This window comes from Labeo rohita, chromosome 7 (genome assembly GCF_022985175.1).
Source record: "Labeo rohita strain BAU-BD-2019 chromosome 7, IGBB_LRoh.1.0, whole genome shotgun sequence".
NCBI classification, from domain to species: Eukaryota; Metazoa; Chordata; class Actinopteri; order Cypriniformes; family Cyprinidae; genus Labeo; species Labeo rohita.
The window spans coordinates 39,710,801-39,738,633 of record NC_066875.1 but is presented as its reverse complement, the minus strand read 5'-3'; the positions used below and the strand labels follow the sequence as shown (position 1 = coordinate 39,738,633).

The following is a 27,833-nucleotide window of genomic DNA, read 5'->3' as shown; positions in this document are numbered from 1 at the left end:
AAATGGGCTTACATTACAAGCTGATCAAATAATAAACAAAATAAAAACAAATAACTAAAAACCAATTAATACAAAATTTTAATTTTAATTCTTCTTAATTTTGACAAAATAAAACGTTTATTTTCCCCACTACAATATCTGCAAATCTATTGATGTAAGAACCGAAAACAGTTTAGAAAGAAATAAGACCATAATGCAGTATGTGCATTAATATTATTATTTTAATGTTATATATTGTAAGTGTGCTTACATTACAATCTGATCAAATAGTAAAGAAAATAACAAAACAAAACAAAAAAAATTAATACAAAAATAAAATTTTATTTGTTAATTTTGACAAAATAAAATGTTTATCACCCCCACTACAATATCTGCAAATCTATTGATGTAAAAACCGTAAACAGACTGTTTTGAAATAAAGACCATAATGCAGTACTTTTAATCTTACATATTGTACGTGTGCCTACATTACAATCTGATCAAATAGTAAAGAAACTAACAAAATAAAATAAAAAACACACACACACACACAAATGTTAAAAAACACAAAGAAGTTTTAGTTCTTGTTAATTTTATAATCTCCATTACAATATCTGCATATCTACTGATGTAAGACCAAAAATAAACAATTTTGAAATAAATAAGACCATGTAATTTCGCTGTTCAAATACGGTTCTCTCATTATTATTTTTCTCATCTTAGATATTGTAGGTGTGCTTACATTACAAGCTGATCAAATATTATAAGACAATAACAAAAACAAAACAAAATAAATAAACAATTACATTTAATTCTTGTTCATTTCGGCAAAATAAAACATTTACAATCACTACAGTATCTGCAAATCGATTAATGCAAGACCTGAAAACAGACTGTTTTGTGGAAAGGAAATGAGACCATTTCATGATGACAGTATTAGATATTGACCACAAAAAAGCATGTCACGTAAAACAAACTGGAATCAACAAATTTACTCTTACAATAAACTGAAAGTAAATTCTGACCATCAGTGGTGTATAACTTTCGTTTCATATCTAGTTGCTTTCTCGAATGCCACATGTAGCAGGAAACAAAATAGATTTTTGCCACAGAGCAAAACAATATGGGTGCTTATTCGTAAACCAATGGAAAGAACAGGCCTACACACATATACAATCAAGCACACCTCTGTTTCCATCTCTCACACCTGTGGTCAAAGTCAGATGCACTTTTTGTCAGACCACTCATGTACTCTTTAAAACAGGAAATGACTCGGACTCTGTGGGGTTGGTGGCATGTTGCTATAGAAGCTAGAGCAGGAAGTTAGCCTCGAAAAATAGTGACACGCAGCTGTGGTATACATGTTAGAAGCGTCAAATGTAGATTAAAGGCGAACAGAAAAAAATACATTCATTTAAATTATTAAACAAGTAGAATCACATAAAAATCCTTAGGCACTCTGTTTGATTAGCTCTATTTGGTGTCTGCCTGTCAATCAAATTGCGAACAAAAAGCCAAATGATTACCAAAAGTTTTTACAGTATAAACATAAAATATTCTTCTTGCAATAAGTTTCAAAGCTTATTTGCAGTAGAGACATGATATAGATGACAGTGGTATTAAGTCCAGAAACTTGCTTCCTTCCTGTTGCTTCGAGGCTTATGCTTTTCCTTTTCCTTTTTTCATTTTGATGGTCTCATATGTGTCCTGATCATGAGGCTTGAGACCCTGAGGTGTGGAGACAGAAGGACACAACGGATGTGGCAGAGTCAGCACCGTTTCAATAGAAGCTCACCAGATCAACCACAAAGCTTCAGAAATTTAATGTGCATCAGTGAAATGCTACGAAATTGCCGCATGTTATCGCTACATTACTATATAACGGCCTCTTATACTGGATTTAAATATTCTTTGTGTCTTCAAAGAGTTGCTTAATAATAGGAATATGAATAATATGTACATGTGTAGTAATATAAATGAATGTGTGCACACTGTAAAAAGTTTTCACCTGTTTCAACTTCAAGTAAGTTGAAATGACTTGTAGTTTTAGGTTGATTTAACCTAAAATTTTAAGTTGTATGTATGTATGTATGTATGTATGTATGTATGTATGTATGTATGTATGTATGTATGTATGCATGCATGCATGCATGCATGCATGCATGTATGTATGTATATATATATATATATATATATATATATATATATATATATATATATATATATATATATATATATATATATATATGTATATATATATATGTATATACATATATATACATATATATACATATACATATACATATACATATATACAACTTAAAATTTTAGGTTAAATCAACCTAAAACTACAAGTCATTTCAACTTACTTGAAGTTGAAACTGGTGAAAACTTTTTACAGTGTGCACACATTCACTTATATTACTACACATGTATATATATATATATATATATATATATATGAATAAATCATGTTTATGTTTATCTTTTTCAATGATCTTACAATAAAGTGCAAATAAACAATATACGTGCAAGCACAAGAAAGGTCAAAACTATCGGTACACAGAGTATTACACAACCGCAACACAACAAAAATACCTCATAAACCCCTTCGCCGGCATCTTGCTTCTGCAAACAATCAGAAAACAAACAAAAAAAAAAACATTAGAAAGCCTATAACAATACAGACACACAAAAAAAGAAATACGTTCATACAGGGCTTCAAAGATTTTTGAAATAAGAGTGACATTTGTCACATATTGTCAAATTACGTTCAAACAGTATTCTTTTGTTGCATTACACTCCTAAGAATAAAGGCTTTTTATTTGCTATGAATGGTTCTATGAAGAATCTTTAACATCTGTGGAACTTTCCGTTGTGCATAAAGTTCTTTATTGTTAAAAAAAAGTTCTTGAGACACTAACAGAAAAAATAGTTCTTTTAAGAAACTGCTGACTGGAAGTTGTTTTTGGGAACCGAGAATGGTGCTTCTGTTCTGCAAAAACCCTTCTATGAAAGCTTTATTTTTAGAAGTATACATAGTGGAATATTAAAGGCTGCATGCTTGACCTATACAAAAGTACATAATGTGTGAAAGGTTTCATGCTGAAAAGCAGCATACATATCATTTTTAGAGAGGACTTCACACAGTTCAAGACAGGATGTAGAAGTGTGAAAGGGGAGGAGAGGGACAGTTAAACAGCAAACGCAGATAATTTTTGAGATTAAAACATAAGATCCAGTCTTATGAAATTTGCGAAATTTGTGCAGTTCACATTTGGATTGCTTTAAAAATATCAATAGTTAACGCACATAAATGTCTCAATGTACTGGCCGTCAGCTGGTTGTGGTTAATTCACATTAATGTACATTGTTTCATTCTGTATCTGTTTTTCCATTTTGTAATGTTTTTTCTGAAAAAATATGCAAACATATTGCCTAAAATATTTATTAAACATAATGTGAGATTATATTAACTGACAGCCAGACAAATAGACAGATACATACTAAAAACTCCTGGGTTAAATACAACCCAGCGCTGGGTACAATATGGACAAATTCAACGACTGGATTGTTTTGACCCAGCAGTTGGATTGAATGTTGAACCCAACTTTTCTGGGTAGTTTTATTTAACTCAGCTATTGTTTAAAAATTACTATATAGTTGGCTTTAAATGAACCCCAAATAGGTTTTAAATTAAAAATCAGACACATAATTAGAGGCATCAGTAATAATTTAAAGGTGAACATTTATTAAAAAGCGCAAAAAAAAAAAAAGAAATCAAAATTATATATATATATATATATATATATATATATAGGGTATATAGGTATATATATATATATATATATATAGCCGCTGGGTTTGTCCATATTTCACCCAGCGTTTTTAAGCATTTTTTTTAGTGTAGATGTCCACCTACTTACCCCTGAATATTTTTCTGCTTTTTTACTTCGCATCTGCCAATGAAGGAATGAATAAATTAATAATAATAGTAATGTCTCAGTCTTCTGTAATATGATGTATGTAAATATATCAAAAATAATAAAGTGTGTCCACATTATTTTGTCCAACCCCATCATATATATAAGAAAAAGATATTAATTGCTTCATTAAAAATAGTACCTTAAATACAGCTTTTATACCAATAATTTCAGGGTGGCATATACTCAAATCAGGCCTGTTATATGAGATTTAGTCTAGTTTTAAACAAGTTCTATTTATTCAAATTTTTAAATCATATTAGCATTTCACATGCAGAAAAAAGAACAGATAGTATATACAGTACCTTCATTCTGCAGTACAGGACAGTGAGAACAATCCCATAGACGAACAAAACCGCGTCCAAGATGTAGCATATCTGCGGCTCTTTCAAACTCATCGCATCTTAAAAAAAATTAAGGTAATTAGGAAAAGAGAAAAATTCAACATATTGTGCTACACTTGTAGAGTCATAACAATTATTAACACTTGAAAATATGCTTTTCATTAATTATTAAAATGGGCCGAGAGTCCGTTTTACAGGTCCCTCCTACATAAGACGGGTGTATAAACGGTGTAATTGTAATTCTCTATTTACACATTAAATTCTCTGTAAAAGTGTGGTTATTAGTAAACTGCAAAAATTGATGCATCACATCATAAAACAAAAGACATCACTTGTGTTTTTACTAGAAACAAAATCTAATTATCAGACATAAATACACAACAAACTATTATTTTGAACACAAGCATTGCACAATATTTAATGTTATTTTAATAATTAATATTTTTCAATTACATACGAAGAAATGCATTAATAGTAATGAAAAGCCAAAAAAGTGAGAGACAAATGCCTGAATAATGTGCTGAAGCATTGAAAAAACAGCCTGAGCATGTGTGATGTTTCTCACCTAGTATCATATCCTACAGAATAGTGCTACTTCTCTTTTCGCATAAATTCACAGACAAGATCACTGACCACATGCTTACAAGGAGAAACAAGTTACAATAAAAAAAAAAAACAATTTAACCAAAACAGCACTGCATCATCTAAAACAAAGACAAGTGACTTTCTGTTTTAAACTACACTGCATTGAGGTTTAATGGATTAATTCTAGTGCAACATATTGACAAAAATACTGTTGATCTGATCAAAATGCATTATTTTTGTCTCTCATCTTGATGGCAAAAATGTGTTGCATCGATAAACAGATTTAGCATGGATTCGATCACATCTATGACACCTAAAGTAATGCATAAAAAAAGAGAAATGAATAATGGAAAATACAACAAAGCTTAAAAATACTTAAACCCTGTTTTTAATTCAGTATAAACAGGATCCTAACCGACAATGATGCAGTAGGGAAGTGGACCAGAGACCAGCAAAACTCACATAGCCACAACTTAAATTTAAGAACCAGCACTAGTTTCACATGTGCTTGTCAATGTGAATGTGCTAAAAAGTGTTACTGTATTTATTCAGTTATTGCAAACTTCAGCTAAGCAGTTGTCATTGTATTGTACAGTCATATTGTGTGGTTCGAGCTTTGTTGACAGAATGAGAAGAGGCTACTTCCTGACAACAAAGTTTCCACCATCAAAGTTCAGATATAGTAAGGACTGAAAACAGAAGATGTGAAAAGCGAACTTTATATAGACGTGACTAACCAAGGCGCTCACTTCAGACTCCGCTTCTATTTTTTGTATTGTATTGTAACATTTTCACAGATGTGCGTTGGATTTCTAAACATCCCTTGCTTCGTTTTATAAGCTTTCACAACATATGGAATAAAAACCTTTTAGAAAATCTCTGCACTTATTCAAGATGTGATCAGAGCGCTCATTCTTACTTGCATTGTTTCATCATTTATAAACAAACAATATACAAAAACACAAAGTTAATCTTAACTTTTAATGGAAAATGACTACCTGAAAACTAAAAATAAATGAAATGTAATAAAAATTAAATTGTATAAAAATTTCATTTGTTCTCGCAAGGTTGTTATATATCATAAATTAGGAATAGCCTTCCGGCCTTCTCTATATTCCAGTAAATTTGTTGATGTAACACATTACATCATTAACCACCATTTTCAAATTACTCAATTTCAGCAAATTTCTAAGGCGAAAAAACAGCTTAGAGCTGAATTTGGAAACCTAAATTAGTTGATACAAATTTTGTCTACCTCTAACTTTTGTATCAATGTAACGGCATGCAAAACACATTCGCTTGAGATAAAGAGCACTAACGCTTAACACTTACCAGCACTGCCGAAGCTCAGCCAAATAGACAGAAGAGAGAAGGACAACCCGACCTTCATCAACATCGTCATCAAAAAATCTTGGATTTGCTTCTGCGTACAACCTCACGGGACACACGCCTCCAAAAAAGACTTTCAGTGAACAGATGTGAAAAGCACATCAGAGTCAGGCAAGAGGGAAGTTGTGGTGAAAATATGTCTGTTTTGAAGTAAAACCACCCCCACCCCTGAGTGACGAAGAGGAAAAGGGCCGAAAACCATGTGATCTGCTTTAAGACGGCTGATCCTTGGAAACGCTGATTCAGCAGAGTTAATAGCAGTTATTCAGAATATAGTCACATAAAACACAAAAACACTTGCTAAGTGCGAATAAAGAGAATTTGCAGTTTTTTCAAGTTTTAAAATATTTATTCGGTTTCATAAGCATTTACATAGAGAAACTTCTGTCATAATATCACTAGAATGGATCACAAAGACAGAATCATGGTCAGACACTGGTGTCCTCAACGGTCCACTTCACCAAACACGATGTCCTGAGTGCCTGTGGAAAAAGACAACAGGTTGAGGTTCAGCGCAACATCAAATTGCTAATCAAACACTAAAAATACACTAAAAGTGTTTTATTTTTTAAAATGATAGTTCACCCAAAAATGAAAATGTGATGTTTATCTGGTAACCACCAGAGCATCCAAGATGTAGGTGATTTGGTTTTTTTCAGTAGAACGCAAACGAAGATTTTTAACTCAAACAGTTGCAGTCTGGTAGTCATTTAATGGCAGTCAATGGCTACCAAATCTTTTTAAAAAAATTAATTCGATTAAAAAAAAACCATACACAAACAAAACCAAATTAAACCCTGCGACTCGTGACAATACACTGATGTCCTAAGACACGAAACGATCAGTTTGTGCGAGAAACTGAACAGTATTTATATCTTTTTTTACCTCTGATTCAACGCTATGTCCTACTGTCCTGAGCGCATGCACAGCATCTGGCGCGTGACGTGTACGCACTCTGGCGTAGTATACAGTAAAAGTAGTAAAAGCATGTTTTTGGTGGTTGACTTCCATTTGTATAACCACTGTTTTAATACAGCCAACATGTTTAAACTATGGTTTTGGAAGCACAACCATGGTTACATTTTTATTAACCATGGTTAATTTTTGTAAAGGTGACGTGAAATAATAATTTTAATAATACACAGTGTGTATTCAAGTTATTATAGCTGTAAGTAGTGTTGGGCAAAAAAAAAAAAAAAAAAAAAAAAAAAAAAAATCACGTTGTTTGATGAAATATAAAAATCGTCTTCCATTGCGATGACCTGTACTTCTAAATACCTTTAGATCTTCACAGTGCCAGTGAACACGTCCACAATCTCTGTGCAGTGTAAACAATGAGTGACGAATAAGCGTAGATCGCTTCCGACACTTGCGTATACTACGCCAGAGCACATACACATCATTTTTGGGTGAACTATCCCTTTAAATTGTACTTTCTCCTGTCAGCTTCATTCAGAATTCAGAAATTCAGAAATGTTAATATTGCATTACCCCTGCAAAGCCTGACAATATAAAATAATCGTCTGAAAAATCTAATTTTCTGAAATTGAACAGTTTACTGAACCTCTAGACAAAATCCAAATAATAGTAATAATAATTTCATATTTGATACCTCAGAATTTTAATGGCTCATCTAGTAAAATATAGGAGAAAATGGAGCTCATACTCAAGAAGGGGAAAAAAGAAAACGTGCAAACTAAACAAACATATGTAATTTGGTGCAGTTGCTGATATTTATATGGACCAAAAATAAGAAATTATGATTGCTTGTAATGTAAATCAACACTATATTTATAACAGTATAGAAGACTACTTATAAATGCATATACATATAGGGTACAACAGGGCTAAAGGCGCCTTTGATATTATTTTCATCTAAACCACTAGATGGCAAAAAATGTGGCGTAGCACTTTCCAAAACATCCGCTTTTCAAGATGCATGTGTGTATTTGTTTGATCCTTGACGCGAATGTGCACAGCAGCGCAAAGTTGATTCTGTGCTTTCTTGATTTAATATTTTATGTTTTTAAAATGTTGTCAATTTAAGTAGCAAATGAGAATCGCTAAAAATGCATATATTTTGAGACAAAGGTCTTCTTTATGATTTTTTGTTTAAAGATAATTAAAGTAACAGTTTTTAAATAAAAGAATATGTAAAAGTATGGTATTGGGGTAAAAAGCATCCCTGCTGTTGGGGCTAAAGGTGCACAGTAATTAACATGGTAATTAATAGAAGGCTGACTTTTCCATTTGTTGACATGACATTGTTAGATTCAGATGGTCAATATCATATATTATGTTGTGTGTCCATATTCATGATAGATAATCACCATGTTTAGAATGATGTCAAAACAACATGCATTTGAAATGTTTATAGCAAGACTTTACAGCAAATCATGTACTTTTGTGATTGTGAATGAGTGCAGTGTCCTGTGAGTGTAACTCTACTGCTGAACTAACATTCATGTGAATGTATGTCGCGTTCTATAGCAGGGGTGGTGAACGTCGATCCTGGAGAGCCACAGCCCTGCATAGTTTTGCTTCAACCCTAATTAAACACACCTGAACAAGCTGATCAAGGTCTGAAGGGTTACTAGAAAGCAACAGGCAGGCGAGTTTTAATTAGGGTTGGAGCTGAACTCTGCAGGGCTGCGGCTCTCCGGGACCGGAGTTCGCCACCCCTGTTCTATAGTATATGGAGACGGAGGCACCTGAACTGCGGCTAACAGAATAGCACGATACTACGATATTTCTCCAAAAGCAGATCATCAAGCAGAGACATTTTTATGGTCCATGATCAAAAATCATCATATCGCACTCCCCTAAATATGATTAAAAAATAAACAACATCACTACACTGACCAACATTTTTGAGAGATATCAGAGATATAAATCACATCAGCTGTTGACAGAAATTCAAACATGAATAGTTTACTAGATATGTTTTACTAGAAATTCTAGTTTTAATTTTAATACTAATTATATTTGTATACATTTATTTTACTATCCAAAATTATCACATTTGATTCCATGTGTTACTTGCCAATTCCTTTCTATTTGTGATATCTTCTAGCAATTTAATTTTTAACACCATTTTTTTTTTTTCAGTTTCATTAGAAGCAAAATTCTAACTGTCAGTCATTTGTTTGTAGGGATATAAATGTGCAGAAGCTGAGAGTTTGGCAGCTGAATGGATCATTAAAGTGTTTGGAGAGTGTCAGAAAATGTAGGGAAATAAAATATTTGTAAGCAAAGTGTAAACTCTGTGGCGCACTCAAATGTGCTGTTTATTTGAACAGTCCAACACAGCAACACTGGGGTGGGACTAAGACAGCAAGAGAGTTTCGCCAAAGCAGCTGTAATACTATGAAGTCAAATTCATAACATTTACATTCATTCATTTAGCAGACTCTTATACAAATTAACTTACAAATGAGGAATATAAACAGTGATTCATCTTAAAAGGACAGTCCACCCAAAAATGAAAATTACCCCCTTTTACGTGACCTAAAGTCATCCTAGGTGTATAAGACTTTCTTTCAGACAAATACAATCATAGTTATTAGGGCTGTGCAAATAATCGCATGCGATTATGATGCGCATCTCTTCAGTAATGCCGGTTCCGTGATTAGTCGTAAATTTCCATCACGTGCAGTCAGACGCATTCATTACGCAGGCGATACTGAAAGCGATATTGCGCGGCTTGTCAGTGAATTTCGGCTCTTTGTAGTGAGTGCTGCTCCATAATGAATGCGTCTGACTGCACGTGATGGAAATTTATAATGAATGACTAATCACGGAACCGGCATTACTGAAGAGATGCGCATCATAATAAGCCCTAATAGTTATATTTAAAAAAAAATGTCCTGGCTCTTCCAATCTTTACAACGCCAGTGAATGGTGGTCAAGATTTTAAAGCAAAAAAAAAAAAAAACAAGAAAACAACAAACAAAAAAAAAGCACTTCAGAAGGCCTTTGTTAACCACCCATAGCTTTTGGAGTGCTTTTTATGATGGATGGATGCACTTTATTTTGCTTCAAAATCTCAACAGCCATTCACTGCCATTATAAAGCCTGGGAGAGCCAAGACAGTTTTAATATAACTCATTCTATTTGTCTGGAAGAAAAAAGTCATATACAGCTAGGATGGCTTGAGTGTGAGTAAATCATGGTGTAATTTTCATTTTTAGGTGAACTATCCCTTTAAGAATGCAATCATATGAGAAGGGCTAACAATACAGTTTCATACATTGTTTAGAAGAGTGCAGGGTAGAACAGGGAGGGATTTAAGAATTTGTGAAAACAAAGAAGATTTCATTATATTGTGCTACTGGCCTCTTATTTTAATGTAACACTTCATTTATTGTCGAGACATGCAAACCTCAAAACAAACAGAACTGAGAAGTGTATCAGTGAGAGAGAAAACAAAAAACAAAAAAAAAAAAAACACAGTACTTACCGATGATCGCCACCACATCAGCAAGCATGTGTCCTTTAGACATTTTATCTAAACCAGCCTGAGGAACAAAAGAGACCACATCATTGAGGAACATCAACACAATTAGGAAAAGGTAAAAGATACAGTATTTGGAGCCGTTTTACATACACTAGCATTCAAAGGTTTAAACTATGATTTTGTTTTTTGAAGAAGAAACTAATACTTTTATTTAGCAATAAATTGACATTAATTATATTCATAATGTTAAAAAATATATATATTTAAAATAAATGCTGGTTTTTAATAGCTTCAACACATATTTAGCAGCACAACATCGATAACTGTAAAAAAAAAAAAAAAAAAAAAAAAAAAAAAAAAAACGTTTCTTGAGCAGCAAATCAGAATGATTTCTAAAGGATCATGTGACACAAAACTGTTTTGTCATCACAGGAATAAATTACATTTTAAAACACATTTACTTTTTTTTTTTTTAATTATTTAAAATTGTCAAAATATTTCACAGCACTACTGTTTTTTTTTTTTGGAAAAAAACAAAACAAAAACGCAACCTTCTTTCTTCTTTCCAAAACATCTTATTGACCTAAAACTTATGAATGATGAAGTGCATGTTCTTTTTATTATTTATAAACCTAATTTTATAATTGGTAAGTACATTATCAAAAGAGTAAAATTATTTACGTACCAAGTGAGCAAAGCCAGGTGCTTTGATCTTGCAGCGATAAGGTCTGCTGGAACCGTCAGACACCAGGTACACACCAAACTCACCCTGCAGTACAACACAACTTTGTTTAAAGCAGGAATGGGAATATGCTATAACAACACTTGTTCTGATTCTTCTTAAGTCTAGTTCCTTAATGGTTCTATTAGAAACATATGCTTATAATTTCTCATATAGTCTTGAAAATTTCATATGTATATCCCACATTTCTGCCGCAATACCATGGTGTAGTTAGTGTTACCACAGTAAATCCATGGTAAATGACTGGTGAATGATATGTAGATTGAAAGGCCTTCAGTATTGTAGCGCACAGTGTTTCTCCTGTTTGACAGCGCTGTTTTATCTGGCTTTAAACTAGCTGAAGTCATTTGTGGTCTTCGCTAAATTCAAGCACTGATCTCACAGCGCTTTTTAGTGGTCGTGTGAGCAGAACTCATCAGTGAGTAAACACATCTACTCTATTAAACTCAAATGAATGCAATGTATTTTTCTGTAATAAAACCGATGTTCATTACTGTATAGTTTAAAAGTTTTCCAAGTAAAATCTCTTTACTAATCATGTTTGGTTACATAGTGTCAAGTTTTCTTAATGGTTCTATTAGATTATTCTGTTAGCACTTGAAACATTTTTTTGGGGGAAAAAATGAGTGAGTTCAGTTCAGATTTTAGTAGAAGTTTAACAAATCAGTAGTAAAATACCCTGGTTGCACAGTATGGTTTTGATTCCATGAAAGTAACCAGATCATTGTCATTAATTCATGAGTCAGACATACACTGGCCGTGCTGTAAATTCAGTTGTTGCAGTGCCACTAAAAAAAAAGTACCTTTACAGAGGACCACATAGACAACAACTTCAGAAACCCACATTCCCCACATGTGCAAAACACACCTAAAGCCTCACCATGCTGGATGAGAAGATAACCAAAAACCACTGAAAACTGCCAGTAAGGCCACTGCAAAAATTTCTCTTGAGAACAGCAATGGTGTGCATGTAATTGTTGGTCAACACTCACCTTAGGTGCCTCTACAGCGGTATATGTGGCTCCTGGAGGAACCTGGTAGCCCTCAGTGTACAGCTTAAAGTGATGAATGAGAGATTCCATTGACATCTGCATGAAAACAAAATAGGTCATGGGATGAAGGGGATGTTAGTTAACATTAAAGCACACACATACATTTGAAACCTCACTGAATATGAAGTGTGCATTTTCTATATAGAAACATATAGTCTTCTCATATAGTCTTGAAAACTATGCTTAACACTGTGGTGTTTCAAAACGTGTGAGTATCTGAGCTATGCAACCATGGTTTAAGTTTGCAGTAACACTATGTATCTGACTGACTTAAAGAATATGAGAAGTGTTTGAAGAAAAAGAAGAAGAAGAAGAAGAAGAAGAAGAAAAAAAAAAAAAAAAAAAAAAAAGACACTCAGCACCTAAAAGATCCCAACTACTTTCTCTATTCTGTTTTGAATGCAATTGCCATTTGAATGCAAGATGCATATGCAAGCATAACTTACCTTCATCTCAGATCTCTTGGGTGGGGCTATTTTAGCATCATCTACCTTGATTTCTCCAGCAGGCATTTTGTTGAGACACTGAAGCATGATGCGCAGCGACTGTCTCATTTCCTCCACTCGGCACAGATATCTAAAACAAAGTTCATATTTGTCACTGATAACATCCAATATAAAAGCAAGGCAATATTTGTGAATACATGTTACAATAAAGTCCCATTAGTTAGCATTAAATGCATGAAATAACAATGAGCAATCCATTTGTAACAGAATTTAACGTTAGTTAATTAAAAAAAAAAAAAAGCAGCTGTTTATTGGTATTTCACGTTAGTTCAGGTCCATTAATTATCACAAAAGTTTTCATATCAGTTGATATGATCAGAATATGACAAACCCTTCATGTTTTTTTAAATTATTAACACTTTTCCAGCCATTTTTCAAAGCCATATTTAACATAACAAATATCTTAACAGAAATATGTATTTCTTAGTTTCTGCATGTTCTAATGAGTGATATTGTTTCAAATCATGAAACAGGTTTGTGTTGCCTGACTTTGATGACATGTATTTTCAGCACAGTTTGCAGTGCAGGCTGAAATAATAATAATAATATTTATTTATTACTATAAATTTTTAGTTTCTTATAAATGCACATTTTACAGTAGCTTACGTTAGGATGCACATGTGAATTAATGTTCGTTATTAAATACAGTAACACTTTACACAAAATTGTACAAAAACAGTAGTCTAAACACATTTAGCCTAGTATAAATGCATAAACATTTAATCACAAAAAAAATATATAAAACCTTTAATAGATTAACATTTCTGCCACAATACCATGGTGTAGTTCATGTTACCACAGTAAATCCATGGTAAATGACTGGTGAATGACATGTAGATTGAAAGGCCTTCTGTATCGTAGCACACAGCGTTTCTCCTGTTTGACAGTGCTGTTTTATCTCGCTTTAAACTAGTTGAAGTCATTTGTGGTCTTCGCTGAATTCAAGCGCTGATCTCACAGCGCTTTTTTAGTGGTCGTGTGAGCAAAACTCATCAGTGAGTAAACGCATCTACTCTATTAAGCTCGAATGAATGCAATGCATTTTTCTGTAATAAAACCAATGTTCATTACTGTTTAGTTTAAAAGTTTTCCAAGCAAAAACTCTTTACTAATCATGTTTGGTTACACAGTCTCAAGCTTTCACAACCAAGTTTATCGTTTTTAAGCGGCACACATCACACATTTCACATGTGATAGCATCAGCATATGTGGTGAGAAAGCTTAGTAGAGTCTAAGACCAATTTATAGCCTGTGGTTGCATTTAGATTTCCTGTCATTCTGAGCTTCCTGAAGCTCTTAACGCAGTCTAAGATATTAACATGTGTGGTCACCTGTCATAGCAGTCGCCATTACTTCCAATGGCCACATCGAACTCCACCTCATCGTATTTGTCGTATGGTTGACTCTTCCTCAGATCCCATTTAATACCAGAACCTCTGAGCATCACTCCACTGAAAAAAGAAAAATACACACATTATTAACAATCTCAGTTCAGTGAGTTCAGAGGTCACTCTGGTCAACTTATAATCAGTATGTAGTAGTGCTGTTTTGCACTTGCGGGTGATTTCACTAGTTAAGCTACAGTAATGATTAGATCTCACCACACAAACACTGTAAATTACTTCACTTCTGTTAGAAGTTCCATTTGGGTTTTATTTTCAATTACTCATTAAGATTCCTTTTTTCTAGCAACTTCTGTGTGTATATGCGGGTGACAGAGAGAAAGACACTTGAGCTGCAGCTCTTACCAATCAGATATGCTTCATAATAATACAATGTTTTACCTGAATCCATAATTGAGTGCATCCTCTGCCGAAATTACACCAATACCAACAGTTCTGTTCCTCCAGATACGATTGTTGGTCAGCATCTGAAATATTGCAGTCATAGTCATTTAGAAACTCTGTTTATTAATTCCAATCAAATTAAAAATACATGCATTTTGAAAACGAAAACAACAAAAACATCCATCCGCATGATCACAAAAGCAAATATCACAATACAGAGATATACTTAGGGCTGGGCGATTATCACGATAATTCTTTTTCATATCAGTCGATATTGACAATTATCACGATAAATGTCAAATCTTTATTTCTTTCAACTTTAAAGTCAGATTTTTGCTCCAAAGTGAAAGTTGTAGAAACTAGCTCATTATTTTCCCATAACAAAATAAATATCTAAACAGAAAAATTAATTTCTGCATGTTCTAATGAGTTATATTGTTTCAAATCAAGAAACAGGGTTGGGTTGTCTGATAATAATAATAATAATAATAATAATAACATCGCTTTTTGTCTCTTAGAAATACCACATTTGATAGTAGCTTGAGGATGCAGAGGCACATTTTTGTTCATTATCAATCAGTAACATCCGTAAAAACTGTAGCAACCTCAGTTTTATACGGTTAAATTTATTCTGACCTAGTTTTTTAAATTAAGCATTGGTCTCTTATATTAGCAAGCATACATTTTTAATCATGATAAACAGTTAAAACCACACATCATGGTACCTCAATACCTAATATAGTAAAATATAACTACATGGTTTTATAGGTAGCCTATTTGTATGAAAAACAGTAGTCTAAAACCATTCAGTATAAACGCACACATGCTATAGCTTAATCACAAATACATACATACTATAATTATATACCATTACTCCCATAATAAAATTCAGTGCGAATATCCCACATTTCTGCCACAATACCATGGTGCAGTGAGTGTTACTACAGTAAATCCATGGTAAATGATGGCGATGTGTAGATTGAAAAGCCTTCTGTCTCGTTGCACACAGTTTGAACATTTATCGAACTCTTCATATCGTTTTATCGAGGAAATTTATATCGTGATAATTATCGTTATTGAATTATCGCCCAGCCCTAGATATACTTAATACTAACTAGCACTATTCTATTCATTGGTCGCAGTTTGGTCTACATACCTCCTCAACTTCATCAATGCGAATAGAGAAATTCTTGCACCACTCATAGATGTCGTCCATGAGACCAAGCGGCATGTCCTGCAACAAAAATGATCGCAGGTTATGAGAGGATGACATTAATTATTTTAGCATAACCAGAAAGGGCTTTTCATTCAGAAAGATTGTGTTTGTCAAAGCATACCTGATGAACTCCACCGGGTCTGACATATGCAGCGTGCATCCTAGCTCCAGACACTCTCTCATAGAACTCAAACATCTGCAAAATATCAATTCAATGGTAACTAGGATAAAAATAGTATGACTGATTTTTTTGGAACGAACTGTGACTTTTCTGATTAAAACATCTGCATTTAATGCCTGACAAAATGCGTATTTAACTTCTATTTGTTTAATAGAAAGTTGTTACCTTCTCTCTCTCCTCAAACATCCAGAAGAAGGGGGTCATGGCTCCGATGTCAAGGGCGTGGGTGGTGATGCCCATAATGTGGTTCAGGATACGGGTCATCTCTCCATACAGCACTGCAGAGGCCATATACAATAACTTTATGTAGCTGATAAAGCCAATTCAAAGAAGGTACATTCAAAGAAAAATATCAATGGAGTCTTAATTGTGTAATTGCAACATCTTTTAACACAATTTTCAGGGATTTTTAAAGCAAATCTAATTAGTGTAAACCAGACTAAAAGTAGGAGTGTGAGATAACAACCAAAATACATATCTCAATATTTTCTGGAATTTTGTCTATAGGGTAAATCCATGCAAATGTTAACCTTACCATGAAAAAAATAAAGTGTTTATCAAAGGTTTTTACTATACTGATAGCACAGATGTCAACATTTGGTGGTTCAAATACCCATGTGAGATCTCTCTTTAAGCTATTTTTTTTTTTTTTTTTTTTTTTTAAGGGTATGATTTTCCATAGTCTCCTAAGTGCTATTTTCAGTCTTATCACATCCATAACAGTACATATTCCTCATATATGAACACATCAAAATGAAAATAAAGTAACAATTATATGTTCTGTGAAGTGCCATCACTACTCTATTTGTTGGGTACTATTGCGTCTGGTTTGTGTATTTTAATTAGCAGAAATCCTACAAAGCATTTAGTCTCTTTTTTGTCACATCCATAACGCACGATTATTTTCCTTTTTAACATAGAAAACTCGTGCATAGACTGATAATTTTCTGATTTTTAGACTCTATCAACAAGGGTTTATAAAAATATAAACAGATGGTTCGGTATATTGCTAACACAAACATTCTCTAAGCATTTATATGTCACATCGCAACGCAAAATGTCACATCCATAACGCTGGATTTGTCCTATAATGATAAATAGACAATATTTAACTGAGCATGTTATTGTACTGGTACTTTGACAGAACTGCTGTGGACAACTGATATTATTCTTCAAACTCAGTACAGTGGTTAGTTTGCAGGAGTAACAGAAATTAATTTTTCCAATAAGTTTAAATTGATTTTTGACTTTTATGGGCATTTTTACCTTTATAAGGCCATTTTTTCAAACCTAATTAAATGCATGCACCATTTTTTGTGTCAAATTCTTAAATTTAATCAATAAATTTAAGCAGTAAGACACTGGGCTGTCACAAATCAAATTAAATCAGTATCTACAAAATTTGTGTTTGCAACGCAGAGGTGGCAGAGAATCTGCATCTGAAGTGGTATTTAGGTGCATTTACAGACTGTTCAATGCAAGAAATGAATGCCGTTAACCTGCAGTTACAAATGCATAAATAATGTTTTGATGTTTTAAAAACAAATAGTGATATTTGAAATAATTTTGGAGGAAAAGGAAAAGAATACTTAATATTAGCCTAAAATCGCCATAAGGTGGTGGCAAATCACTCTATGAATGAGTCAAGGAGTTATTCATTCAACCAATTCGTTCAAACATCTTATTGCTTCAGCAACAAAACACTTGTGCGTTGCTCAGAGTCACAAAACAGCTCTGCTGTGGCTTTGTTTGGAACGGTGTCTAAAATGTAAGTAAACTAATATAAACTTCTTGTTTATTGGACTGTTTTATGAAATTGATATCACTTTTGAAACGTGATGATGTTTGGAGAAAAACTGTACTCTTTGTGTAATATTAACTACATCAGGTGATATAAAAATAAAATGCAGTGAAAGCATGAACTCTACATATGCTTGCAAAGTAGTCTTACCTATATCTCACAGTGTATATTTGCACTCTCTAGGTGTGTTTTTGTTTGGTTTTTGCAATATACTCAATGTCAAATCACATATCGTTTAAACAACAATTATGATATTATCCTAGATGACATGTATAGCACAACCCTAATTGAAAGTATTTTAGTTTTTGTTCCTCACCTCTAATCCACTGTGCACGTGGCGGAGCCTGAATGTTAAGAAGCTTTTCTACAGCTAGAGAATATGCCTGCTCATTACACATCATGGAAACATAGTCAAGCCTGTCGAAGTATGGAAGTGCCTGCAGCAATACAAACACACAAGACAACATTACAGTAAACCATACTTCATCACAGACAACATAAACAAGCATACAGATTCATATAACAGCACAGTTTTGACAGCTTATAAAGTCTTGCATAAGACAGCCATGAGTTTCTGATGTAATAACATTTCTAAAATCTATGTTTATCCTAATGTCAGACGGACTATTTTAACAAGGTTCTTACTACCTTTCTAGACCCTGAACGTGCAAATTGCATTGCTGTCTACACAGGGTCAGAAAGCACTTAGACTTCATCTAAAATATCTTAATTTGTGTTCTGATGATGAACGAAGGTCTTAAGAGTTTAGAACGACATGACGGTAATAAATTGTTACAGATTTTTCATTTTTGGGTAAACTCTCCCTTTAAGTTGGTGTGTTTATGTGTTAACCAGTAAGCATTTAATATTATTAGCGTCATTCATTAAGGTCTGTCGTCTTTAATTACCTGTAAATAAGTCTTGTACTCAATCAGTTTCTCAGTGCCGCGGTGCAGGAGGCCGATGTGAGGGTCACATTTCTTCACTGACTCTCCGCTGAGCTCCATCACCAGACGCAGCACTCCATGAGCCGCTGGGTGCTGAGGCCCGAAGTTGATGGTCAGGTTGGACACCTCCTTCTCTGCTGGTGGGTCCTTATCTGAAACAGATGAAGATATTTTTGATATCGTGGTTGATCGAACTGTAAATACGGAAGTTACTAGGCCAAAATGAAACCAACCGTTCCAAGGTGGAGGTGCCCATTTCTCAGTGATGACACTGGGATACATCACAGCTCCAGAGTACTGCTCTGCCCACTCCACATCTGGCTGCCATTGCTTCAGCCTGAACAGAAGATGAAAAAATACAGTTGTGTCATTAATTTGCATACATAATGCACAATGGTATACGTTCCAACTTCAAGAACAAGACGTGTGAACTTGCAAGGTGTTAGCATTTACTGTACACAGTGGCATCATTATGTATGCCTGCAAACAACTTAAAATGCATGAATTGTTTAAGAAAAAACAATTCATTTTTAAGGATGATTTAAAAAAGTCTATTTACAAATCTTCATTAATTATTTCAAACATAAAACACAACATATTTAAGTAAAGTGTTTGTTAGAAAATTATTCTTGTGCTGTATTTCTTCAAAATAAATGCAACTTGTTTTGATATTTTGTTGTTTAATGCAATGACATTGGCATGAGTGGCTTTTTAAGGTGCTTATATATGTTAATATGTATGCGTTGGTGAAAATTTCAAAACAAAAGGTAAAGCAAAGCAGACGTGCAAGTAAGCAGATCTTAAATCTATGATTTATAAGTCAAACTGTAAACTATTAAGTTAATTGCTCATGTTTTATCTCAACCGGCTTCATGATCATTTTGGCAGTTGATTAAAACATTGATGGAGGGGGGAAACGATTACAAATATTGTCACGCAATAATTAGAATTTGAAAAGGGCAGTTTAGTGATATTTTGTAACACTGTACATGTCAATGCTTGCTAAAAAATCGCAGGCAAAAAAACACTGTTATCTAACCCCAATAACACTGCCACTAGAAAGCCGCTAACTAACTAAACCCATTTTTTAATCACACCGTTTTGACAACTACAATATGTATACCTCTTCTGAAGCAGAGCACAGGCTGGAGTGCTGACATTACTGTTTAATAGCACTGAAGGACGTCCCAGTCTGGAAAGCGACCTCAGCATTGTCGCCGCCATCTTCCCTTCGGTCACCCTGCTGCTTCTGTGGAGAATTCTTCACGGTGGATTGATTTACTGTGGCTCTGGCGCCACCTGTTTGTAGGAGGTTTGAAGTTAAGGTTCAGTGCGTATTATAACTACGCGCAAACAGCCACTAGATGTCAGTCGACTCTGCAGTTACAGTTTTGTGGATAGATGCAGCCAGTGTGGAATAAGTAGGTGCTTTAAAGTAAAATATTTTGCCATGATTTATCCACAAATAATCTTAGTGAAGAATCGTTGCGACTGACCTTCATGGGCGAATCGTTCTTTTGAGCCGGTTCCTTTGAATATATTGAACCAATCGTACTAACTGATTCATTCGCGAATCGACTCTTGAGCTCAATTCACTGACTCGATGATCCGGTCACAGCGTGCTGTGTTAGTGCAGTATAGATAATGCGGTAAACATGGTATCGGCGTGATACATGGTAAGTTTACTAGTATGAATGTTAATGATATTTGTAGTTAATTATGTATATTGCAGATACTTTGTAATGTTGTATGTACACTACCAGTCAAAAGTTTTTTATGATTTTAGATTTTTAATGTTTTTTTGTTTTTTGTTTTTTTTAAATAAGTCTCTGCCACCGAGGCTGTATTTATTTCATCCAAATTACAGCAAAAATTTTTTTTACTATTTAAAATAAGTTTTCTGAATGTAACTGAATGTAATTTATTCCTGTGATTTCAAAGCTGAATTTTGAGCATCATCACACCAGTCAGATGATTCTTCAGAAATCATTCTAATATTCTGATTTGCTGCTCAAAAAAAACGTTTTTATTATGTTGAAAAAAGCTGAGTAGAATTTTTTCAGGTTTCTTTGATGAACAGAAAGTTCAGAAGAACAGCATTTATCTGAAATAGAAATCTTTTTTAACATTATAAATGTCTTTATCATCACTTCTGAGCAACTTAAAGCATCTTTGCTACTTAAAAGTATTACTTTCTATAATTTTATTTCAGATAATTGCTGATCTTTGGACATTTCTATTCATCAAAGAATCCTGAAAAAACGTACTCAACGGTTTAAAATATTGATGATAATTATAATAAAAAATGTTTCTTGAATCCCATATTAGAATGATTTCTGAAGGATCATGTGACACTGAAGACTGAAGTAATAATGATGAAAAGGTAGCTTTGATCACATGAGTAAATCACATTTTAAAATATTTTTAAATAGAAAGCAGTTATTTTAAATAGTAAAAATATTTCACAATATTACTGCTTTCGCTGTATTTTGGATTAAAAAAATGCAGGCTTGGTAAGCAGAAGAGACACCTTTAAAAACATTAAAAATCTTACTGTTTAAAAAGGTTTGACTGGTAGTGTAATTATATATTTTTGGCTACTATTTAAAGTAGTGGGGGTCAGTAAAACTTTTCTTTTTTTTACTCTTATTCAGCAAGGACGCATTAAATTAATCAAAAGTTCAAGGAAAGATATTTATCACATGACAAAATATTTTTATTATTTCAAATAAATGCTGTTACTTTTAACTTTTTATTTATCAAAGACAAAGATTCCTAAAAAATGTATCATAGTTTCCACTTTGATAATAACAATAGTAAATGTTCTTGAACAAATCAGGAATTAGAATGATTTTTGAAGGATCCTGTGGCATTGAAGATTTCTGCATATTCATGACATGAATAAATTGCATTTTAAAATGTGTTTAAAAGGAAAACATTTATTTTAAATTGTAAAAATAGTGTAGTGGATAGGTCCTTAAGGAACTTTCTTTAAAAACAGTATTAATATCAGGCCTATATTACTACATTCATGAAAATTGTATGCGTTTCTATAAACAATAATGTTCTCATTTTGTTCTTCCTGTTTTACTGTTGCTGACAGCATTTTCTAACCCATGAATAAACATTAAATGTATCTGTATTGCACACTGCATATAAACCACGCATTCAATACTTCATTGATTCTTAGAAAAACAGTGCTTTTATTTCTGATATACTGTGAAAAAATAATTACGTAACATTTTTAAAAAATATTGGAAAAAATCAAAGGGAAATAAAAAAAAAAATCAATAACTTTTGTTTTACATCTGTCAAACATTTTTCAGCTACCAAGAACAGTACAGTAAGGTCAACGTTTATTTTCTAAGACACAATTATACAGGATACACTCCTACCAGCAGAAGAAAAGTATTGGAGCAGGAACGTGAGAGAAGTAAATGAACGGATTACATAAAGATTTTCATATACGCACACTCGCGCTCAGTCGCACACACAAAAACACACACATACCGTCATCTGCACGCACTCGTCTGGCCTTAAGCCGGTTTATAAAGTGAGGGAATATAAAAGTCATGTTTTCCTAAGGCCACTCTTTATTTTGTTCACTCCTTCATATATTCCTTCTTCTCGTCTTCATGGAGCTTCAAGTTCTTAGATGGGACGGGGAATGCAAAATACTGTCTTAGTGGGTCACGTGTCCCACAAGGTTTTCCCCAGGCCATCGATATAAAGGATGAGTGATTGGCAGCTCAAGCAGGTCATCAAGATGTTTCCGGATCCTCTTGGTATCGTACTGGCTCCAACCGAGCTACTCATCGTCCGCTCAAGTCAAGAAAGTACCATCGCTATAGTGTTTGTCAACCTTCTTCGCGCAATTGAAAACATAACAATACTGCATTTAAAGAGTGCATCACATTGGATGATGTAAAATAATACTTGAAGTCGGAATTACACATGGGAAAGTATTTACAAGGCTCGTTCGAAATGCGGACGAAGACGAAAACTAGTCGCAGAGAGCGAGTACCTCACTGTTCGGAGGGATTGTCTTCATCCTCACGTTTCTCCTTTGTCATCATTGCTTTGATAATGGCATCCTTCAAAACCCGTTGAAGACAGTTCATAGCCAAAGACCATCTCTGGTCCCCGTAAGGTAGTTTTTCTTAATTGGCGGAAAATACTTCAAGTTAGTCGTTTGTGTTTGGCACAAATATCAGGTGTGTGTCTGTGTGAATAAGTGAGTGAAAGACTCTCCCATCTCAAACTTCACTTGAAAGTCCTACTGACGTTAAAAATCACTCCAGACCTTTGACCATAAATTAGTTCCAATTTGATCTTCGCAATCTTTAAGACGAATGTGATAGCAGCCTGATCTTAGATCAGTAAGGGTGAGTTTGGATACCTAAGGCTGGATCAGTTTCAGACCTTCTCTGCTGTTCCCAACCCTCAAATTAAACAAAAAAAGAAGAAGAAAGAAGAAAAACTCTAGGTCACTCGCGACCGAATAAATTCGCAAACAACGATAACAAACAAATCTGCATATTTTCTTGTTCGTTGAGGTGAATATCACCCAAATAAAGACTGATACTCTAACGTTGAACCTTTGGTCCAGAATCACTTACAGAAATATGACAAAAAAAGAAGATTTTCGGTAATATTCGAAACGTAGAGAGAGAACGCTCTAGCCTAGTGTGCAAATGAGAGATTACATATCGATTATGAGGGTAATCTAAGCTAGAATACTGGAATGCAGTGCAAACAATGACCCCACTACAAAAGCACCATGGAAAAGAGTGGGGCATTCCTGTATATGAATATGTAAATAGATTTATATATATTCCATGGTTCTGAACTATTTGTAGGATAGTGAACTAAATGGCATGTCTGAAAACGGTCGAATGGCTTCCTCAGCTGCTCTCTGTCATAATGTTGAAATTTAAAGGGTAATGAGATTTATTGCGAATGCCAAAAAGTGCTTTTTTCAATCGAGTTGGACCTTTCCACCAGTTGGTCGCTGCATTGGAAGGCTAGTAACCTGTTTGACGAGGTAGCTCAGCAAGCTGGACAGCCAGGTAGATGCTGATTTACACGCAAAATAATAAAGAATTATCTAGTCTCAAAATATGTTGCTTTGGTAATCAAGAGTGTTGTACGAGTGTTGTGTGCTCTTCATTTTCTTTGTCGACCTTCATTTGAGAATGAATGGAAAAATAAAGATATTTTGATATTTTGTGACACTGGTAACCATTTACAGTGAGGTCTAAAAGTCTTATTTTCGAATATCTTAATATTATTATTATTATTATTATTATTAAAAAAAAAAAAAATGGCTAATTTGTCTGTGAATTGCTGGATAAGATTAAGATTAAGATTAAAAAAAAAAAAAATTGTATATTCATTATAGAAATGGGGAAAGATTTTATTAATGTCTATGACTTTTCCAGCAGGTTTTCCATGGAATTGGGCTACTTTAACACTGTCACCGCGGGTCATTTTTGATGTCTGCGGGTTGAAGCGGAACACAATTTTTACCAGGGGACCCACCTCAAAACGTGATAGTTTTGGGCTAGTTTTGAGTAGCAATTGGGCGGGTTTTGTTGTGAAAACCTGGCAACCCTGTTTTCCAGGTCTAAAAATCACACTTCTAAAATTAGGCTACATTATATACAGTATCCTTGTTTTTAAGGCAGTTTTAACCCTGGTTCCCAATTTTTAGTAGTCTTATCATATTTTAATATTTATTTTATTTAGTCTTATTTTAAATCATTTTAAATCATCTTTAGACCCCTTTTTGTCCTTATTTACTCTACATTCTTTCTTCTTTGAAACATAAAAGAAGATATTTTGAAGAATTTTATATAGTCCCTATTGACTTCCTTGGTTTTAAAAAAATACTATGGGAGTCAATGGGGACCATCAACTGTTGGACCATCAACTGTTTGGTTACCAAGATTTTTCAAAATATCTTCTTTTGTGTTCAACAGAAAAAAGAAATTAATACATGTCTGGAACAGCTTTAGGTTAAGTAATTAATGGAAAAATTCTTAATTTTTAGGTGAACTATCCCTTTAAATATGGTAAACACATTATTATTATATAGGGATGTAACAATATCAAAATGTCACAATATGATAATATCGATTTTTTTTTTTTTTTTTTTAGAAAAAGACAAATTAAGAATTGAAAAAAAAACAAATTGTACATTTTAAAGTTAAATTATTCTGTCTAATGCACTTTGACAGTTTAAAATTGAGAGCTCCAACCCATGTTCCTGAAAATTTCATAGGTAAATTATTTTTGCTTTACATTACAGCAGGGAAATTACAAAACTTCTTTCCCAATTTCTTTTCTTTTCCCGATTTCTCAGGCTTACAGAAACGTGTTTCACTACAAATCTAGTGAAATGCTGTAATCATCTGCAGTGAAAATAAAGCATAACTGCTGACCTTTGCGTTCTCAAACGTGCGCTAAACTCACAGCACATGCAATAAACTGTGAACGGAGCTGTTGTGAGACGCAGACAATATTGGATCACAAACTGATCGCTTTGAAACGCGCAGCAAAATTAAGCCATATTGTGCTTTCGGTTTTAGTTTGTTTAACAGATACTGTGTCAAAGCACAATGCTTCAAAGCACAACTATAAAGAACTTTTATGTTAGAATAAGCAGTTTAAATATATTTTAATAACTATACTTTTGCCCAGAAGACCTATCGTTTCATATGTCATGTGACCACGATAATATCGAGTTTTGCTATCGCGACACCACGATATTGATAATATCGTTTCATCCCTATTACTATACTTAAATCCATCATACAGAATTCTGCAGAGTTTGTCCAAAACATATCTAGATTTTTCTACAGGTGATTCATGTAATCCAGCATGAATTTACTTTTGATTAGCAGCTTAAAAATTGTGTAGGCTTCATTTCCAGGTTTACATTTTTTTTTTAAATCAGGAAATTTTCAGTTTACGTCAAAATTTAAATAAGAAATGAAAAAAAATTTTGGTGGTCTCAGATTTTTGGACCCCACTGTATATTGTGCAATTTGTCATTAAATGCCCTTTAAACTACGCTAAGCCTAAGGAGAGAAGTTGAAGAAGCCATTGAAGAGAATTCATACATGTACATGACCATCTCTGTCAGAGACCACTGTAAAACAAGACTATAAGCCTATAAGAGGCACCCTTCATTTCTCAGGAATTACCTTTGTGACCATGCTTATAAAAAGCATTCAGGATTTAGTGAACGGTATAAAGATCTTAGATCTTTTCTAGACACCAGTCTTGATTGTGACTTTCGCTTTCAGCTCCTGGAGCTGGGAAATAAACGCAAAGACGCTCCTGCCCTGGATCCCATTCTCATTTCTCAGCCTCCGTTTACTCAGAGCTTCTCTTTGTTCGTTCACCCTTCGTGTTTATCTCTGTTTCATTCATTATTTCCATCCTGTGTATCTGTGTGAGTGTGTGTACTTATATGGCCGATATCGGCATAACATCAGCGTAACTTATGTTACGCACATGTGACGCTTCTCTCTTACACATGTGTCTGCATCCTCTGTGTGTGTCGGTGGGAATAATCAGAATGCTGGGAGGTGTAGGAGAACCGTGTGGAACTGCCGTATTTCCCAAGTCCAGTCTCTGGGGTTCCGGTTCCTCCTGCGCTGACGCTCGGCCCGACTCCGTACATCTCATACGCCGGGCCACCTTCTAACGGGGCGAGGCTAGGCGGACCAAAACCCATCCGAAACGTTGGATAGTGCGGGTAGCCGTAATTTTCGTATCCGAGCTGACCGGTAGAGTCCAAGAGGCTGCATTCAGCGGTGAAGTCGCTAGTCTGTGGGCCAGAGCTGGGCGGAGGCTGCTGGGACTGCCCGGCGCGGGTGAACGTGTTGAATTGGGCGTAGCTGTTGTGCGAGAGTCTAGAGGGAGGGCGGGGGTCATAGCAGCCCGCTCGTGAGCCTGGTGCCAAGCTGCTCGGTGTTCCCGGACCTGCAGTAGCTCCGGGAGCTCCTGAGCTACCGCTCACAACGGCCGCGGCACCCCCTGGCTGGCCAGAGGTGCGATAGTCTGAGTAGTGCATGGATCGGGAGGCGGGACGTCCCTCATCATGGGTGGAAGCTCGCACATTGTAGTAGCCGTTTGTTGGGTCCTGCAAAAGGCAACAGGCATATTCAGTGAAGCTTTTTATATGACATTGGACCACAAAACCAGTCGGAAGTAGCACAGGTATATTTATAGCAATAGCCAATAATACACTGTATGGGTCAAAATTATGGATTTTTCTTTTATGCCAAAAATCATTAGGATATTAAGTAAATATCATGTTCTATAAAGATATTTTTTTATTTTCTTACCATAAATATATCAAAACTTAAGTTTTGATTAATAATATGCATTGCTAAGAACTTCATTTGGACAACTTTTCTCAGTATTTTGATTTTTTGCACCCTTTGCATTCCAGATGACAAGTTATATCTGTCCTATCCTAACAAACCATACATCAACGGAAAGGTTATTTATTCAGCTTTCAGATGATGTATAAATCTCAGTTTCATAAACTTGAACCTTATGAGTGGTTTTGTGGTCCAGGGTCACATATGTGAATACTTGATTTCAATATCAGTCTTTTTATGTTGTACACAGGGAGTTTAAAACATTTTTTATCAATAAAGAGTTTTAAGCTATGAACTGATGCAAACTAACCAGCTGAATGAAAAACAACATTACAGGCTTAAAGGGTTAGTTCACCCAAAAATTTAAAATTCTGTCATTAATTGCTCACCCTCATGCCATTCCAAAACCATAAGACCTTCGTTCATCTACAGAACACAAATTACAAAACACCTTTCTTTGCACATAAAA

At 34.3% G+C, this 27,833-nt stretch overlaps 3 protein-coding genes across 5 annotated transcripts in view; all 3 read right to left on the bottom strand.

Annotated features, from left to right (window-relative positions):
- Positions 1–408: 408 nt before the first annotated feature.
- On the bottom strand, positions 409–6,408 carry fcer1g (Fc epsilon receptor IgFc epsilon receptor Ig). Its single transcript, XM_051115593.1, has 5 exons — positions 6,224–6,408; positions 4,268–4,365; positions 3,906–3,938; positions 2,578–2,607; positions 409–1,707 (listed from the first exon to the last, which is right to left on the bottom strand). Exons 1-5 carry the CDS (start codon positions 6,291–6,293, stop codon positions 1,639–1,641), a joined length of 300 nt encoding a protein of 99 aa, XP_050971550.1. The 5' UTR covers positions 6,294–6,408; the 3' UTR covers positions 409–1,638.
- A 205-nt stretch (positions 6,409–6,613) lies between these two features.
- Positions 6,614–20,255, bottom strand: ndufs2 (NADH:ubiquinone oxidoreductase core subunit S2). The gene is made up of 14 exons (XM_051115870.1): positions 20,092–20,255; positions 19,202–19,305; positions 18,930–19,120; positions 18,338–18,458; positions 16,386–16,498; positions 16,161–16,235; positions 15,980–16,057; positions 14,821–14,906; positions 14,368–14,487; positions 12,977–13,106; positions 12,471–12,566; positions 11,422–11,505; positions 10,740–10,797; positions 6,614–6,762 (listed from the first exon to the last, which is right to left on the bottom strand). The coding sequence occupies exons 1-14, from the start codon at positions 20,190–20,192 to the stop codon at positions 6,725–6,727; spliced, it is 1,395 nt and encodes a 464-aa protein (XP_050971827.1). The 5' UTR covers positions 20,193–20,255; the 3' UTR covers positions 6,614–6,724.
- Positions 20,256–22,147: 1,892 nt separating this feature from the next.
- Positions 22,148–27,833, bottom strand: part of kirrel1a (kirre like nephrin family adhesion molecule 1a) — a 46,352-nt gene continuing 40,666 nt past the window's right edge. For all 3 annotated transcript variants that reach the window (XM_051114886.1, XM_051114889.1, XM_051114888.1), the window contains one exon: positions 22,148–27,120. In XM_051114886.1, coding sequence (XP_050970843.1) covers positions 26,506–27,120 — 615 coding nt within the window. In that variant the 3' untranslated portion in view covers positions 22,148–26,505. The remainder of the gene's footprint in view (positions 27,121–27,833) is intronic.

Coding starts and splice junctions, on each gene's coding strand:
- fcer1g (XM_051115593.1), bottom strand. CDS start 6,293: ATGACGATGTTGATGAAGGTCGGGTTGTCCTTCTCTCTTCTGTCTATT. Junction 2,608..3,905: donor AAGCAGAAAAATATTCAGGG/GTAAGTAGGTGG, acceptor GATTGTTTGCAG/AAGCAAGATGCCGGCGAAGG. Junction 1,708..2,577: donor CCGGCGAAGGGGTTTATGAG/GTATTTTTGTTG, acceptor TCCACACCTCAG/GGTCTCAAGCCTCATGATCA.
- ndufs2 (XM_051115870.1), bottom strand. CDS start 20,192: ATGGCGGCGACAATGCTGAGGTCGCTTTCCAGACTGGGACGTCCTTCA. Junction 18,459..18,929: donor AGTACAAGACTTATTTACAG/GTAATTAAAGAC, acceptor GTATTGCTGCAG/GCACTTCCATACTTCGACAG. Junction 10,798..11,421: donor CACCTGGCTTTGCTCACTTG/GTACGTAAATAA, acceptor TTTGTTCCTCAG/GCTGGTTTAGATAAAATGTC.